Below are 19,162 nucleotides of genomic sequence, written 5' to 3'. Positions count from 1 at the left end.
CTTCAATCCACAACACCCGAGTGTAAATCCCCAGAAGGAATGGCCCAATCCAAAAACCAACATGAGTCCGTGACTACAATTTGTTCATGGGGGGGGGGGGGACCTCCATGATCAAATGATCCAAACCTACCTTGGCACAAGACGAAGAGACTTTTTTTTTATACCAATGGTCTCTTTTTTATTTTTTATTTGGCCCTATAAAATGGTTATATATACACTCCACCGACCCGTATTCCTTCTTTGGCTATCAGGAGGAAATCATCACTGCCCTTATATACCCGAACGACACACCAGAAAGCATTCAGATGTAATAAGCAGACTCCATGAATGCCATTTTCCCTGAGAAGGTCCCTCCCTGTGAAACAGGCCAAAGACGTCAAAAGAAATGCTGGGTGTGCTTAAGAGGAGGAGTGAGGCTGGGTTCACACTTATGCGAATTGGATGCGGTTTTCCCCGCATCCAATTGGTATGACAAGAAATTGTGACTGGCTCTAAATGGAGCTGGTTCACACAGCACTGTTGCAGCTGCAAAGCGAATTGCACAGGTGTCCTGTGCATTTTTAGCGGCGTTTCGGGCCTGAATTCAGTCAAAAATGTGTCCCTGAAACTGAGAACAGGGAAGCATCAGACTCCCTGCTGTGAGCTGAATGCGAATTAAGTGTGAACCCAGCCTTAGAAGAATGTATTATTGTCCCTAGTGTCCTTCCCTACCAGGCCTCTGCATAGGTGAGTGTTACCACTGTTACCATACTTATACGTATTAGTGAAGTATGGTAAAAGTAATTCTCAGTTCTATACCTTCACACCCCTTATGCCATTGCCTGCTCCTGAATTGACCCTGGCCTGCTATTCATTTTTTTTCCCTTTTTTCATTTATGAAGCAAAAAATAAAAAAACCCAGTAGTCAAATACCACCAAAAGAAAGCTTTTTCTTTTTTTTTTTTAAACACACAAAAAGGACAAAAATGTCATGTGTACACAATGTCAAAGTGTGAGAGAAGTAAAAGTTGAAAAATGGTCTGGGCAGGAAGGAGGTGAAAGTGCTCAGTAGGCAAGTGGTTAGTACACCACAGATATTCCATATCGCTTGCAGAACATTGTAAATACAATGTCTGAAGCCATATGAACAAAACACATTTTTTATATACGTGTCTTCTACCATAAATCACAGAAAACCTTTTTCTTCTTGTACACCTGATGGTGTGAACAGCTATGAAACGACCAGTAAAATTATACAAAACTTCTTGTGCCCCAGGGAAGGTAGGGAAAAGGAGGAAAGGTGGAACTAAAGAATGAGAGGCTAGCAATCTTAAATAAGATTGCAAAGGCTGCGATTTATCCTTCGATGGTACTCTGGACCAAATGCTTATGCTGACCCAATTGCAAAAAGAGCCAGGATTTCTACGGAAGTACTTGCTACGATGAAAACTTTGTTTCGGGCACCACGTGAGGTAGCATTTCATATGTGATGGTAGACTTTGTGGGAAGTAGACTTCCTGGCATTTAACAGAGTGGGAATTACTGAATCAGAGGAGTCAGGGTTTCAACAGACATGCCAATACAGCTAGAGAGTGAAGCATGGTGGTAAACTTGTCCTAGGGATAGAAGATCTGGTAGATATTAAAGAGCCCAAGCGGTGTCTACCAGGAAGTCCAATCACTACATTTACCGGGGCTAGTTGGGAGCTATGAGGATCACCAGGATGCCCTTTATCTACAGTATATATTGCAAAATAATGGAGGAATACGTTTCCGAGAAGTAAAGGCATACATCAGTTTGTACGGATCACACAGAGCCACCAGAGCATCCACTGTTTCTGCCAGAGGATCTCTGCACCTGGAGACAAATTTGTCCAGTTTCATATTGAACCTCGACACCAGGAGGTCCACCTCTAATGTGTCCGACCCCTGGCACAGGTCCTAACCTTTCAAGTATAGGGATCAGTTTCTTGGGTCTAAAGGTTGCTGACTGAGGTAGTCTGTCTGCCAATTGTCCATGTCTGGCATGTGGATGGAGGACAATACTGGAATGTGCCCAGCATCAAATCTTTTCTACCTCACTTCTCATATGACTTGTGGTTCTTTACTACTGTGGCTTCAGGTGACAGAGTCTGAATCGGATTCAGTTGGGAGGTCCAGTTTTTTGTAGGAACAATAAACTTACTCAGTTCTCAAATGTTGATTGAGGGCCAACAAAGAACACAAAGGTCTGGAAAGTGGCACAAGCAAAGCTCAGTGCCCAAACGTCACATTCCAGAGTAGTCCCACAACCTCTGGCCCATATAGTAGCATGAAGAGACCAGCTCAAGTATGTAGAGTAGAAACTGGTGAGCTTTTCTCTGAAGTGAAAAGGTGTCCATGCCTCTAGGTTATTGGGAGTGGTTATACTAGACTGGTTTTTGTTGCCAGTGTCAAAATCCTTTTCTAGGTGGCAGCATAACTTAATGTGTCCATAATGAACAAGAAAAGCATTTTCACATAAGCTTCAAAAGTAAAGCATAAACTTTAGCTTGACCCTTCTTCTGGTCGATCAACCGCCTTACAGCAATTTTATATCAAAGTCAAAAAACAGCACTAAGGAAATATACACATGTTCAAATACCCCATATCCCTGTTGCTGCTCCCAACTAGGTTTTGTAATCCCACACTATTACCCAAGATAAATATATGCTAACCAGAACTGACATCCATTTTCCAAAATTAACTCTTAGCATATTCATCCTACATTTCTCAGAGTGGACATAAGAAATATATTTCAGAACACAACTTGCATCATAATTTAAAAAAATTAAATAAAATACAAAGTTATGAAATAAAAGAAAAATGTATATATGTATACAGATGATGTCTATTAATGGACGAAACTCGTCAGGGTAACGGTACAGGGAAGGACTATGAGAGAAGGCTAGAGGTATACTACTAGATGAGAGCCTAATGCAGTCCAGGGGGAAGGTGAACCTGTCGATTATTCTATGTTGATAATCTGAAATGCCTTTTGGAAATTGTTGTTTGTGAGTGTTTTTTTTGCTGTTTCATTCAAATAAATTCAAGTGGTTTCTACGGTATTACACTATATACGTTTTCATTTTCATCTATATTACAACCATTTGGGGACGGTGGAAGTAATGGTTATAACCATGTCCTAAGGAAAGATGATGAAAAGTGTACCAACCAATATTGTGAATTCCATTGAGTATATATGATGTGCTGACCTCACCAGCGTATTTCGGTAAGAGCATTACCAAAGGGGGAGTTCCACTTGTCCCAACACCCCCCGATTGTGGAAACCACGTGTGGAGGTGTTAGAAGGAGTACGGTGGTGGTAAATAGTAGTTTCCAGTACAAGGGGCCTATATTGAAGTTTTTTTCTTCACTCTTCTTGAACTATTCTCTTTGGAGACTATTTTTTTACACAGAGAAGGGTGGATTTCCTCCTGTGTGGACAGTGTGATTGGAGGAAAAAGGAGAGGAAAATAACTTTGTCTGGACTACGTAGCACACTGTTTTAAGTTGTTGTAACGTTAATGATCGTTTTATTATATATGCGACGGTCATATAGAAATCGTATACGTATACATATATTTGAATGTATGATTTGAATTGATGTATTATCAGCAAACGTTCACTTATATATAGCGCTGCTTTCCAGTGTGTCAGTGGAGTTGTGGGACGGGGTTGTCGCATATCATCTCTTCTGACAACTGGTCTTTTGTATGAAGATATTCTCACGAATAGGGGATCTAAGCAGCTGCAGTATCTTGAAACTCTACAGTCTCCAGTAAAGATACGCAATAGCGTATCAGCGCTTGTGTTTATACAAATTATAGACGCAGGGCATGATAGTATAAACATTTTTTGGAATATATATATATATATATATATATATATATATATATATATATATATATATATATATATATATATATATATATATATATATATTTTTTTTTTTTTTTTCCCCCCAACTAGAATTTTATTAAAGGCCAACTCCCTATCTACCAATAAAGCATGAGGCCGGGTTCACACTATAACCCACTGCAGATTGCACAGGAGCGCTGCATGTCCCTGTTCCCCGTTTCAGAGACGAATCAGGGCAAATTCATTGCCTGAATTCAGCCCTGAAACTGAGCCAGAGACACATAGCATTTTTGTGCAGTGTGCTCCGCAACAGAAATATGTGAACTGGCTCCATAAGGAAACATGCATCTAATTCGCATAGGTGTGAAACCGACCTTAAAGCGGGGTTCCACCCTAAAGAGTCTTTACCTGGGGGTAAAAGTAAAACGCCCCATGCCTGCGTGCTTGCGCAGCAAAGAAAACACATGCACAAGTCGCGCCGGTATATGTAAACGGTGTTCGAATCACACATTGAGGTATTGCCACAATTGTTAGAGCAACAGTAATAATTCTAGCAAAAAAAAAAAAAAAAAACTCTGCATCATCTATGGTGATTTTTAGGTACCGTAGTTCGTTGCCATTCCAGTGTGTCAAACCATGACATGTTAGGTATGTATTTACTTAGCGTATCATCTTTCACATTATAGAAAAAAAATTCATGAAAGTGTCTTTTTCCCCAAAAAGTGCGTTTGAAAGACTGCTGTGCAAATACCGTGTGACATAAAATATTGCAACACACACCATTTTATTCTCTAGGGTCTCTTTTACTTGTAAGCAACACATTTCAGCTATAGGCTTTGGCATGAAAGGGCTATACTTGTATCCTTATAAGTGCTTGCATTGGCTCAGGTGTGTCAGAGAGGGCTGAGGTGGTTGGTGTAGTTGAGGCACAGCGCACAGAACCCAAATTATCAAGTGGCTCCTTTGGGGGTAGCAGTACACAATCTATGGAAGCTGCATGTAGCATCTATTTTAACACACTGCAGCGTAATGGCTTGAGACACAAATTCACAGCTTGCCATTAATGTTGATATGGATAAGCCAAATTCTGAACTTAGGTGATTTATGAAGGTGGCCTGGCCTTCTTGCAGCAAAAAACAAAATGCATGACCTTATACAAGGAATATTGTAAATTTCTCATCAAGTATTTTCAGGCAGATACATAGGATGAAAAAAAAGACATGTATCAAGTAGGGGAAAAAAATAATAATGCTGGAAAATGCTCTTAGGGTTGGAGGAATGTTTGGAGTAAATTCTACTACCTGGACATACAGTACATCCTTTCCCAAATTTTAGTTGGTGCATGGGAAGAACACAACAGCATTACTACATAGATAGTTATACTTTTTGTTAAAGCCAAGTTCCTGTAGCAAGAAGCTACTTTTATTACTATTGTGACAGCATCAGACTTGCAAACTATTGCAACAGCAGCTGATGAAAGCTCAGTTCCTGATGCCATAATGACAAGCGATCAAAACTGCCAAAATTCCAAGTGATAGGCATTTGATCGCCACTCTAATTTTGAAATCTAAAAATAATGAAATAGACAGGTACAGAGCGCTATGGAGTCAATTACATGTAAACAAGTTTTTATTTAGTACATGGTTAGCAATACATTTGCTGGGTCAAACCACCTGTATATTATAGCAGCTTTTTACATTGTCTATGAATGTATAAAGTGATCCCAAAGCTAGGCCGTACACAATGCCTCACCTCAACAATCACAAATATTAAACGCCACCCCTTAAAGTGGTTGTAAACCCTTACAGACCACTTTAACCTACAGGTAAGCCTAGATTAAGGCTTACCTTTAGGTGCAAGAAATCTCTCCCTAACCTACATGGTTAAGGAGCTATTTTCCTAGAAACGGGTAGACAACGGCGCAGACGCACTGAGCGTGCCCTTAGTAAAGGCGATAATGCCATCACTGACGTCTCCCGCGCACATGCGCCAGAGTGACATCAACGCTGCTCCGGCCAGTCACTGCGCCGGAGCAGAGATACCCGGAAGCCACTCCGGGTATCATGACGACGACGGACGACGTGAACGAGGGTCACTTTGGGGGCTTCGATCCCGGGTAAGTTATTCATCAGCTAGTATGCTTTTTTTTTTGACAGGGTTTACTTCCTCTTTAAACGTTACATTTGAAGGTTGAATTACAGAGCTTAGCACCAGGAAGAGCAGAATTTAAAGGGAACCCTACACCTATAAACTAATGCAAGGATCTCAACATTTAGTCTAAAATAATTTTTAACGTTAAGCCTTACTTTTGAAAGATCAATATTTACTTCCTCAAATTAACCTTGCCTTGAAATAGACTAGAATACACTTAGATGAATTAAGGTCAGTTTGAGATCAATTGGTGCTTTGCTTTGGAGGTCTTTCATCCATGCCAAAATGAGTGCATAGTAAATGTATGCAAAAGCATCTAACACCCCTGAACAATAGCCCTTGTGCTAGCCACACATACATGATAATTTTCAGGCTGACCCATAGTATTTGTGGTAAGTTGTCTTGCTCCATTCGGTTGCTTGTGTGTCTGAAAGCTGGTTCAAACTAGTTGAGTGACCAATATTGGTTGCCTGATATTTTCATTGCATTTGGCCAGAATTACTCAGAGGATGACCAAGGCAAGGTTCACATGTCAGCACCACAAAACACTTGCAAATTCACGCGTTTCCACAATTCACAAATAATGTAGATCTCTTCTGCAGGCGCATGGCAGTGCCAATAATTCCTAATGGCCCTCCAATGCAACTTGCAACATTGTGCACCAAAACACATGGTACCAATATACCATGCATTTGTGTATGCCACACTTAATAAAAAAAAAAAAAAAAAAAAAAGGAGGGGTGTCACCTTTATAAGATTTTCATACGTGGGGCCACCCACTGAAATAAATGTGCTGACCTAAATGTGACACGGAAAAAGGTGCAGGTGCAATCACATCTGTAGCTGGAGCCCAAAGCTCCGAAGGTTAAGCTGGCTGTGCATGTGAAAATCTGATCTAGAAATAAAAACTTTTGATTACGTTTTCTTCGTCAAAATTGAAAAGCATTTGAAGACGCAAAATGGTGGCTTAGATTCATGCCAAGGAAATTAGATCAAGATTGCCTCAACTGAACTAGCGGGGAAAAAATCTAAAATTACCTTAGCTTCAAAACCATTTGTTGAAAGATTGAATCAAAAACAGGGAAAAAAAAAATATTGTCCAGTTTTGATTTCACAAATGACCAAGATCTGGGGGCCGATCAAACTCAGTTTGTGGCAATTACTTGTAACTGCATGTGCAATATCTACATGTATGGCCAAGTTATAGAAGTGGGAGGTTACCTGAAGTCCGACATTTGATGCTCAGGTAACTGCCTGTTCGCATGGTCACAACCAACAAAGACACAGTGAGAGTATGCATAGTGTTATCACATAAAACAGACCAGCAGCCAGCCAGAATGTAAATCATGCATTATCAGTAGAGTTCAAACGTCTAAAGACTAAATACTTTTATTTTTGTATAGGTTTAGTGTAGTTGTAACTGGTTCTCTTTGAAGCCAATCTTTTTATTTATTAAAACAGACCATGTGTGTTACATGACCAGAAAGAAGCTTCACAGGGACATACTATAGTCCACTCCACATTATCATTGGTACTACAAAATGCCTGATGTTGGCCTAGTCATTTGAAAATCAAGGCCACTTTAACTTTATGAAATAATGAATGACATCAACTGTGCTTATATTTCCAAAAAGAACCAGCCATTACTAGTTCTCTTTCCAATCACAACAGGTAGCCCACCCACCCAACCACCACAGTGGCTGTCAAAAAACCCAAACAGAGGCTGCATATGATTGGATGCAATCTGTTCAACAAAAGTGTCCCAGTAGGGATGTTTAGCAAGGAGGACAAGTCTGCATGCAGAGAGCAATAACTAAATGGATAAACCTGGTTACCTCGTTTACCTCCATAAATCACACTGGGGAGAATTTATCAAAATTCAAGCAGTCAAAAGCTGGGGTGGCTGTGCATGACCAATCATCTTCTACTTCTGTTTGATTAAGCTTTGAAAATGAAAGCTAAAAGCTCATTGGTTACATTGCACAGTTACCCCAGGTTCTAACTGCTATAGTTTTGATGAATTCGCTCAATTTGCCTATGCTTGCACTACATGTAAAAACAGTATACAGGAGAGTGGCAATGTTCAAGCTGGAAAACACATGGCCTAATTTATCAAAGTGTATTAAATTCGATTATCAGCTGAATCTGAATTGTTGCCTAGGGGCGCTGCAAACCTTTGTCTCCATCTGTGATTTTGCACTATATTTGAATCTTACTGGATGCCATGGGACCAAAACAAGGAGCTTTTATTTCAGTTACTGTTTTAAAAACAGGACCTACAGCATTTTTTAACATGCAAATGGGAAATGACAGACTACTGCTTGCCATGGAAATCAAGAACACTTTTCATACACAGTGCCCAGATTAGAGGAAAGTGTCAGTGAGCTTTTTTCATCAGGGTGATACAAGATCTGATTGAACTTGCAGAGGTCCAGTTAAGACAGCAGAGAGGAGGGCCCAACCCCCTGTACCCAATATCCTCAAAATCTGCAACTGAACCTTGAAACATGAACAACACATACTTGAAGAAAAACCCAGCAGATTCTATATTTTCAATGCCCCAGTTCTTCTCTGAGCTGAAAGTCTGAAAATGTTTCTTCCGATCTCTGTCATAAAACAGGAGCTGCAGATAATCAACACATTACAATCCTGTAATGTTTCATATGCATGTACTTTTATACTACCCATGAAAGTATTACTGGTTTAAAAGAAGGTCAACAAAAACAAGCATATATTCCCAACATAAAATGTCCCGTTTATGTAAATAATTTCAACTTTAGTACAGGAAACGATGGATTGTCCTACCAATTCATGGTAGTATGGAAGCAGGATTGGTTATGCACCCTATTCCAAGAAGTACATCCAATATAGAACAAAAAAATACCGATTTACAAAAGCAACATAATTGCTGCATTTTTGTAAATTAAAATGAAAAAAAGGATTTTTTAATGCAAAGCTGAATTCACTGTGTTGAAGGGGTCTGTGATACTGCCTTAGAACTCCACTAGCTTCAGGCTGGAAATCATAAGTTTCACCGAGTGAGAGGTTTGCTGGCAGATAGAACAGAGAGGGATTAAAGAGGAAGGTGGGGTAGCCACTGAGAGCGAGCCCCCAAGCCTAGTCCATGGGAGAATAGTCAGCAAGGTTACAAAAGGGTTCTGATAGGATTTAGCTGATCCAGATACTCCAAGTGAATACACAAGTCAAATTTGTCATAATGGGACTCAGTTACTCCATTTGCTGCAGATGGATGGTTTTAATGACCTATTCTTTTAGAAGGGCGGGGGGGGGGGGGGGGGGGGGTTGGGTTGGAGGAGAGGCCTTTATTGGAGCATAAAATTGATCCTAGGTGCAGGGAGAAGGACAATTTCCAGTGTTTCTCAGATGCACAGGCTCCTCACCTGTTCATATTTAGTAAATATTTGTCTCCAGAAGAGCGAGTTCAGAGGGCAGGACCACTAGATGTGTAGCATAGTACATTCATTTTTCACGCACCAACAGTGAATAACACATTTTAATAAAAATAAAAAAATGGATCTAATGGATGACACAAACATATACAGAATTAAAATAACCTCCCATCTTATTGATTTGTGCTCAACAATTCACCAGCCTCATAAATTAAGCTTTAATACTGCATATTTTATTCAGGTTATCTACATATTTTATGAGAAAAGATAAGATGCTTGCTATATACTGGACCTGAACACATCTTCCTATCATATGGGCTTTCATTTACTATAGTGGAAACAAAATGAAATAAGTACTCTGTCCTTACAGAAATAGAACTGGGAATTTTAATGTACAATTGTCCTTTTCATTAATATTAAAAAAAATTGTTGGCAGCAACAGCTATGACCTTTCCTGGATTTCTTTCTACCCGTGTGTCACAGTTATGTATTACACTAATACTGCACCCAAAGTTCGCCTAATGAGTTTAATGAATTTTGCACCCAGCCAAGTACAGGATGGATAGAATTTATGTGTCTATAAACTGGCATAGTAAGAAAATGATGGCACAGAAAAAGTTTACTGAGGATTGTCTTATAGCATTGCAGGGATATGGAAAGAAAGGCAGAGAAACAATGCTAAAGGATGAGAGACACTTACCTGTTTCTACATCCTGTACATAGAAGTGTAGCTCATCTGTAATCTCTGTTACTAAGACAGGCTTGTAATTGGCATTTCTTTCCTTTTCCTCCACCACAGTCACTACTTCTTCTACTGGTTGTTCCTCAAACTTCGACCAGATCTGAAAAAAACCACAATAATAAAATGATCTAAAAGCTAAAATATGGTTAGTGTTGAATTCACACAAAAAAAAAAAAAGGATCTAGACAAACTAATGTGAGAAGTAAAATACATAGCTTAGTTGACTAAACTAACTTTCCTAAATGCATTTCATGGTCATACTGACACCTTAAATGAGGTGCTGGGGGTAAACAAGTCCCTTCACACACCCCATATACATCCCACTGTAGTACCCACAGATCTTAAGCCAACTACAAAAGATTGCAGAACATTCTTCTGGTCAGTGTAGCATGAACATCTCTGTGATAAAGGCCTCTTATGGATGTGAATAAGAAGAGAAAGACCACTGGCCACAGAAACTACTTTTAGGGGCCAGGAGTCATCCAAGATCAGTGGTTTACAATAGAGAAATTATGTTCCTTTAAAGCTGGGAGCAATGAGTTCCTAATACCACAGATGCTTCCTGCTGCTCATATTTCAAACTGATAACATTTTATCTGATATTCTCAACTTTCAAAAACCGTGTTATTAGCCAGGAAGTGGCCAATGAGGAAGCTACAACACATGGATAGTTAGGCACCCACATGGGAAATTCTTTTAGTATCCTCTATGCTTTACACAATTGTCATGTGTGTTGCCATGCCCAGTTTAAAATGACTAATGACAAGGGGAGATCTTGAAGCCCAAATGAGGCTTTGAAAAAAATGTATGGTGTAGCTTACAAAAAAAAAAAAAAAAAAACACACTTGTTAAAAACCAGAGCTACGTTACGCTTCCCTGTAAGCACTGAGATACATGGTATATGGAAGCAGAGATGGAGTAGCTGTTCAGGAAGAAAAAACATCAGGATGTGTATTAGCAATGGACGTGCATGAAAATTACATCATTGTAATATCCCTACAAAGCTAGTTTGCAGAAAATGCATTGCCAGAGATTATACAAATATGAGCTATGCTTTTTCTCACAGAAAACAAATTTATTACCATTTTGCTGCCTCATCATTTAGCTTACTGTAACCGATTTCCAAAAGTACTGCCTGATAAGGGTTATATTGTTATAACATAAATGTTATACTACGGAAGCTGTTAATTTGATGAATAAAGCAACAATATGTTTATTAGCTGGAGCAATTTGGCAATTACGTAAGTAATCATATACATCTGACAAGTCTATTTAGGACTGTATAATTGCAGTAGACGTATTTGCTGTGGAGTTCTATGGCATGCTATAGTCCCAGTTCAGGAAAAACAAAGTGTCCATCAACAAGCACGTAGTCTGGTACAGCCTCTCCTTGTCAAAAGCGTCCTCTGTAACCTCAACAAAAATAACTTGAAAATGACACAGAGTCCCCAGCAGGTGGAGAGGAGGCAGAGTGATGGATGGGAACGGACAGAGATGCTAATTACTCTGGTGAAGCATTAGTGACTATGTACACCATCTCGCCACTAGAGGAGCGAGCCCAGCTGCCAAGCATTATCTTCAGGGTTATTATCAGATAACAAGCAAAGTGGATATGCAGTAACACCACTGATTTAAATATAGTTTCTGCAGTACAATCTCTAGTGGATCATTCAATACATTATCCAGTTTAGCAATTCTCTATGAAGCAAAGAGTATATGTCAGCAAAATGTATATGTCAGCAAAATGTATCAATATCCAAAGCAAGTCCCTTTATGGCCTATATTTATAGGATACAGCTAGGAAAGGGTTAAGAATAGAAACTGCTGAAATCCTTCTTTAGAAAATATTACGGAAACATGCAGCTAGGACATAAAACAATTTAATTTCTATGTCACAGTTTGACAAACAATAGCAAACTACGTATGTAGTGGACATGCATGTATATGCATATGCCAACAAATTGGGGCCACGGTAGTCTTGGCGTCGCATCTCTATGTATCACTTTCCTAAAGCAGAACTCTAAACAGATAGCTACACAGCTGAAAAGCACACGTGAACTAATCTATAAGCGAAAAGCGATTAGTAATGTAGTCCAGAATCTTTGCAATGTCTGTCCGACAGCACAAACCGTCAGGGGACACTACTTTCTTGGTTAGCATTCAAGAATACATTGCTACCATCTCCCTGCCTGCAGCCAGGCTGACTGGATAATGAATGAAGGGCAGCACAATAAGTTATCAACTCTGCACAGTCTTCTTTTCTCCATGGGCACGCAGCAGAGTCCGATTAGCTAGATTCTTGTGTCCCCTCTCCTCTCAGATAAAGCATTGCTATGTAGAGGAGAAAAACAGGCGAATATGAAAACAAATTCAGGTATTTATGGTAGCTGAATGTAAAAATGCATTTTTAGAAAAATCTGCAAGCATACTAAATGGTATTTTAGATGTCCAGAGTCCCGCTTTAAAAAAAAAAAAAAAATGTATGAAAACATTAAATCAGACATGGGCATAGACACAAAAACATAAGATGATTTGGAGAATGCCAATGCTAACAATCTCCTGAAAATACTACTTGTCGGTCTGACTGATCCAGACTTGCGAATTTTGCCAAGCCAGAGCAAGCACACAACAGATGAAATCAGAACTTCTGATCTGCATACTTGTTCAGGGTCAGTGATTCAGATGAGGGAAAAAAAAAAAACCTCAATAGCTGCCTACATATTTTCCTCAAAACAGGCTTTCCGAAGCTGATCCAAATTCCTTTTTTGGCATAATTAAATGTAATTTATGAATATGGCGACAGTATAAAATATAAAAGTAAAAGTAGGAAATCAGATTAGATAGATCAAGATTCAAAACCCATACCATGGAAGGGATGGTTGCCTTTTTTTTTTTTTTTTTCATATACTCTGACAGAGCTCTAGATACAAAGCAAATCCCAGCGGAATTATGAAATCAGAAATTGACCAGGAGCACCTGGGTTCGCCTTCTCATAAGCGGTTATGCCCTTAACCCTCTTTGGATCATGGAGTTTGCTTGCATACACTAGAAAAAAATAAGTGTTTTGTTTACTACTTTTTCTTTATACATGGTTCGATGGAAGAGGCATGTTCTAATTAGTAGTTCTCCTATGCCTCTGACCTATATGCGCTCCTACAGTTGTCTTTGCGTCACACTTATTGTATGACTGTAAAAAAAAATCAAAATAAAGAATTAAAAAATAGTTTGCCATCAACTAATGCATAATTTCTTGTTTAACCCCTATGAATATCAGACTTTATTATCAATTGTTCATACAAAATTTTCATGTATTGTACATTTTCAAAGAACTGTGGCTTAAAAAAAAAAAAAAACACAAATGGATTCCCTCATCCACACACCACAAGCGAGGTGGATGGAGGTATCCTCCCCACTGTGTCATGGTTTTCTGACAGTGGGACGCCTCTGCTGAAGGGATACATTTATCATTTTCTCTAATGCAGCCTTGTCCAAAGTCCGGCCCGCATTCCAGTTTAGAGTGGCCCCACTGGTAATTTGAATATATACTGTATATCATCTTTTGTGGCCACCCAACGAGTTATTTATCGTTCTGGTAGCCTCGGAGGGGACTGGGAGCGGGCAGGACAAGTGCCCTCAGATTACATACAGGAGAATCTCCTGTTTACTTGGGGGGCCACTGTAATAGGAAGTATTGTCCCCTGGGCAGGCACTGGACGACCGTTCTGTCTATCATAGGAGATGGGACTTTCTATTAAAGAGGCCGTTGTGTGAATGGGAGATTTTCCTGTATGTAATCTGTTGGCGCTCGTCCCACCCCCCTTCCCGTCCTCTCCGAAGCTGCAGATGGGCATCAATCAGGCTGCACTTATGGCTGGCAATGGAGAGGCTGCATTCAGGGCAATGGAGAGGCTGCATTCAGGGCAATGGAGAGGCTGCATTCAGGGCAATGGAGAGGCTGCATTCAGGGCAATGGAGAGGCTGCATTCAGGGCAATGGTGAGGCTGCATTCAGGGCAATGGTGAGGCTGCATTCAGGGCAATGGTGAGGCTCCATTCAGGGCAATGGTGAGGCTCCATTCAGGGCAATGGTGAGGCTCCATTCAGGGCAATGGTGAGGCTGCATTCAGAGGCAGCATTTATGTCAATTACGAGGCTGTATTCAGAGGCTGCATTCATGGCAATGGTGAGGCTGCATTGATGGGCACTGACCCTTATTTTGCTTCACAGTTATTGATTAAAAATGTAAATTCTTTTCCTGAAACTTCCCTCTTAAAGTGAAGGTGTGTGTTAAATGCCGATAAATGCGGTATATGCAAATAACATGCCCAAACTCCTCCTTGGACTCTTCACTACACACAGCCACAAAAGCAAGAGAATTCTTGTCGGCAGTGTATTCATTAATTTGCATTTAATTTTAACGATTCAAAGAATGTCAGCCAAAATGGTCAGCCCTCATGCATGTTCACTTCATCAAATCCGGTCCTCTTTGAAAAAAGTTTGGACATCCCTGCTCCAACGACTGATTGAAGAATGTTTTCCAGCATGGCCAATTAAATTATGTCAAACAGGGAGGGCCATACACAGATCAAAACTCATCTGGTCCCTGTTGAACCTAACAAATTTAAATCCACTGATCTTACTTAACCGCCCTGGCTGAATGATTATGTCAGATTTTTGCGGTACAATTGTTTTGCGGTTGTTTGGCGTTTTATATTGTAGGCCTGTAATTCTTAACAATAACGCACTTAAATCTGTCCAAACAAGAGTCTAGTAGATATCCTGGGCATGATGAAGTTTGAAACAAAAGATCATAAATAACTATAAATTATAAATAATATAATAAAATTAATTTCTCCACGATTCACTATCCCTTAATTCTCCAATCACTAAAACCACTTTTGACATAAAGGGACACTTTTTGGTTGCTAGGGACAATCTCAAGTTTACAGGCAGAGAGAACAGTATATATAGTATAAAACTGCATGCAGGGCATTGGACAAAGCACTAGGGACAAAGAGTTCTGAAATAATTATTCTATAGTATAGTATGTATCATACAGTAATGTAATCTGTAAGATTACAGTGTACTGTATGCATTATGAATTTTCATAATACATACAGGGAATGGAGCCGAGCCCAACACACAGGACATCAGGGCAGAGAACAGAGCCCTCAGACACAGTGGGGGGGGGGGGGGGGGGGCATCGCAGGATCCTGGAGACAAGGCAAGTATACTGCCCCAGGATCCTGCAATGCAAACCAGAGTGGCTCGGGGTTACCGCTAATGGTACTGAAATCTCACCCCGAGCCCCACTCAGGAAAACTACCAGGGAGGTTAAGGCTCCTAAAGGATTATCACTGGTTTTCATAAACCGTGTCATAGAATTCCACTGCACCTCTGCACAACAAATATTAGTGCTTCAGAAAAAATTCGCATACGGTACCTGCCAGGAACAGGTACATGAATTTGTCCCAGTAGGTGGGCACTCAGGCCAGAACATCTATACTGAACACACCTCCTCAGTGCAGCTCATTAACACAAAGCTTTCTGACCAAACAGGGGTATGGCCGATCAAGCCGCCTTCCTTGGGATTGAGCAGAAAGCAGTGGATGGATTCTAGACCAACTATTTGATTCATTCTAACAGCAGTTATGGCATCCACCCACTGCCTTCTGCAATCACAAGGGAGGCGGAACTAAATCGGCGTTCAGCCCGGCGCCATTAGTTAGCAGGGTGCTAGTGATCTGTGTCCTAGCAACCAATGAGGCAAATACACTTGAGACTGGGTTCACATATATGCAAACTGGATACAGGTTTCACCACGCACCCAATTCGCATGACAGGCGGATGTGACCAGCTCTCAATGGAGCCGGTTCACACAGGTCCAAGGGCGCGGCCACGGTCTGGATTGCAGAAGGGTCCTGTTCATCTTTGGGTCTGGCTCAGGTGCGAAGTCAGGCAAAAATTTGGGCCCAAATCGCAACTGAACTGTGCGATTCGGTGGACAGGAACGCACCAGACCCCATGCTATGAACCGTGTCCGCACATATGTGAATCTAGCCTTTACACAAAGTAAAGTAGTAAACACAAGATACCTCCTTCCCCCATAGCTCTGGCCTGCCTGTTTGCCAAATTTGGTTTACTCCTAATTACCTCCAGATTTTTTTACTTACCGTATATACTCGAGTATAAGCCGAGATTTTCAGCCTCTTTTTTGAGGCTGAAAGTGCCCCCCTCGGCTTATACTCGAGTCATCGCTGTCTGCCCGCTCGATCAGCGTGTCGAGCAGACAGACAGCGGCCATTCTATAATTCAAAAGCCGCGCCTCCGGCTCCGCCTTCGCCTGTGATAGGCGGAACACTGAATTTCCCAGCAGCCTGTGTTCCGCCTATCACGGACATCGTATCATCCTCGTACTACGGACGAGGATGATACGATGTACGTGATAGGCGGAACACAGGCTGCTGGGAAATTCAGTGTTCCGCCTATCACAGGCGAAGGCGGCGGCGCAGCTTTTGAATTTTACAATGGCCGCCGAGGCGCCGACGAAGAGGGCATGGGACGGAGGCAAGGCAAGGCACGGCACGGGACGGGACGGGACGGGACGGAGGCAAGGCACGGCGGCGAGGCACGGAGGCAAGGAGGCAAGGCACGGGACGGAGGCTCGGGACAAAGGCTCGGGACACAGGTAGGCTGGACACACACACACACACACACACACACACACACACGGATGGATACACACACACACAGGGATGGATGGATGGATGGAGACACACACACACAGGGATGGATGGATGGATGGATGGAGACACACACACACAGGGATGGATGGATGGATGGAGACACACACACACAGGGATGGATGGATGGATGGATGGAGACACACACACACAGGGATGGATGGATGGATGGACACACACACACACAGGGATGGATGGACGGACACACAGGGATGGACGGACACACAGGGATGGACGGACACACAGGGATGGACGGACACACACACAGGGATGGACAGGCATGTCTTACCCTCGGCTTATACACGAGTCAATAAGTTTGCCAGTTTTTTTGGGGGTAAATTGGGGGCCTCGGCTTATATTCGGGTCGGCCTATACTCGAGTATATACGGTACTAACTGGCAGTAATTCTTTGAATTTGTTGCAGCCACAGCAACACATTGTAAAAAGTAACGCACATGTTACCACAACTGTGACAAGGCATTTATGAATTAGGAGCAGGACTTTTTAAAAGCCAATACTGCCAGAAAAGTGTTGCAAATACTTTATTGAATTCCCACACACTAGGATTTTGTCTGTGATATGGTCAGTGCCTGGGACAAGGTCATCCAGCGCCCAGGGCAAAGATAGCAAAATGCATCCCCCCCACCCTGAGAGGAGGGGGCAGGGCCAATAGCGAAATGTATGTAATGTTTGTGGTATGCACTGAAATAGTACAAATTGCTGTGGTACACTGCAGCAAACTTTAGAACTGTAGAAACTTTAGAAAAGTTTAAAACTGAAACACAAATATGGGGTTAACCACTTGCCGACCAGCTGCTGCGGTTATACTGCGGCAGGGGGGTCTATTGTGCGAATCGCTGTTCTGGTACGGTGCTTTGTGTAATAGATACAATGGGCGGGGCAAGCGTGCTGGCCACCCGGATCGCACCACAGAGAGGCAGAATGGGCATCTGTCAGTGTAAACAAAGCAGATCCCTGTTCTATCAGGGGAGTACAGAGATTGTCTGTTCCTAATGATTATGAGGTGATCAAATCCCACCAAAAGAAAGCTCCATTGTGGGTAAAACAGGACATAAATTTTGTTTAGTTACAACGTCGCACTAGCGCGCAATTGTCAGTTAAAGCGTTGCAGTGCCATATTGCAAAAAATGGCCTGGTCATTAAGGAGGTAAATCCTTCTGGGCCTGAAGTGGTTAAGAGTGGTGGAGAAAAAAAAATGTATGCGTCGGTGGTGTTATTGAAAGAAAAAATTATCCGTGTCCGTGGTGTTTTAAAAAAAAAAAAAGTCTCCCTGTGTCAGTGGTGTTGCTAATGGAAAGAAAATGGTGCGCCATCACTAGTGTTAGTCTGAGGAGGATGGTCAGTTGAAGTAGGAATGGGCTCTGAGGGGTGCACAGAACTAGAGGAATCTACTGGGGGGGGCCCTGAGCGAGGCAGTTGTGCTGAAAGGGCCTATAGAGATGTGTGGCTATAATTGCTGCTGCTCAGAAAAGTAATATGTGGCAGATCACTTTTTATAGGGGGCGTTTGACATGTGGTGACAAGGCAATAGGTCACCCTCTCCCTGCTTGTTTTAACTCACTGACCCACTACAGGTGTGTGCATTGCACGCAGTTGCAGAGTAGCACTGTTCCATTAAATTTTTGCTGTGGACACAAAGCAAAGAATTGTGGTCATGACGTGTAAAGAACAGCAGCATCTCCTTGTTCAGGTTGGTGGTTTGGAGGTGGTAAACACTTGGCTCCACCCCTTACTTTTAGCACCCTTGACCCATCCATGAGAAGAAACCCCCCTGCAGATTGAAGTGGGCTCTGTTCTGTGTGAATGGATCCTTAGTTCTCTCCACACCTGACTGCCTAAACACACAAAACATACAGCTGCTCACATGCCACCATGAGCCTAAACAGCATGTTCCTTTTGCAGGTTGGTGCTACCAATGCGACTGAGGCCACCCTGCAACCATCCCATGTCTAGCAAAGCAATTATCCAGTTAAATCACCACCTCTCAAATTGTCTTGAAAAGCAATCCAAGCAGAGCTTTTTAGAGGAGCAGACACTTCCACATATGTAAACCAGCTCTCTCAAAAAAAAAAAAAAAAACCCAGTTGGTCTTCAATACCGATAAATATTGTGATGCCTAGGTGAGAATTGAACTGTTAGGAGAGAACCTAGACATCCCTTCTCTCGTCATTAAAAGTCTTCATGGTGCATGTGCTGCATAAAAAGGGCAAAGGATAGCCAGACAAATTCCTCAATGTAG

General features: G+C 41.6%; 1 protein-coding gene across 1 annotated transcript in view; it reads right to left on the bottom strand.

Moving 5' to 3' along the window:
• The window catches only part of SND1 (staphylococcal nuclease and tudor domain containing 1), an 840,361-nt gene that overhangs the window by 104,060 nt on the left and 717,139 nt on the right, over positions 1-19,162 (bottom strand). The window contains exon 18 of the mRNA XM_077473541.1: positions 10,119-10,260. Within this exon, the coding sequence (XP_077329667.1) occupies positions 10,119-10,260 (142 nt within the window). The remainder of the gene's footprint in view (positions 1-10,118; positions 10,261-19,162) is intronic.

Source organism: Lithobates pipiens, unplaced genomic scaffold, assembly GCF_037356315.1.
Source record: "Lithobates pipiens isolate NorthernLeopardFrog02 unplaced genomic scaffold, aLitPip1_a1.2 Scaffold_8, whole genome shotgun sequence".
NCBI classification, from domain to species: domain Eukaryota; kingdom Metazoa; phylum Chordata; class Amphibia; order Anura; family Ranidae; genus Lithobates; species Lithobates pipiens.
The sequence above is the reverse complement of the archived record's forward strand: the minus strand, read 5'-3'. Positions and strand labels throughout refer to the sequence as shown.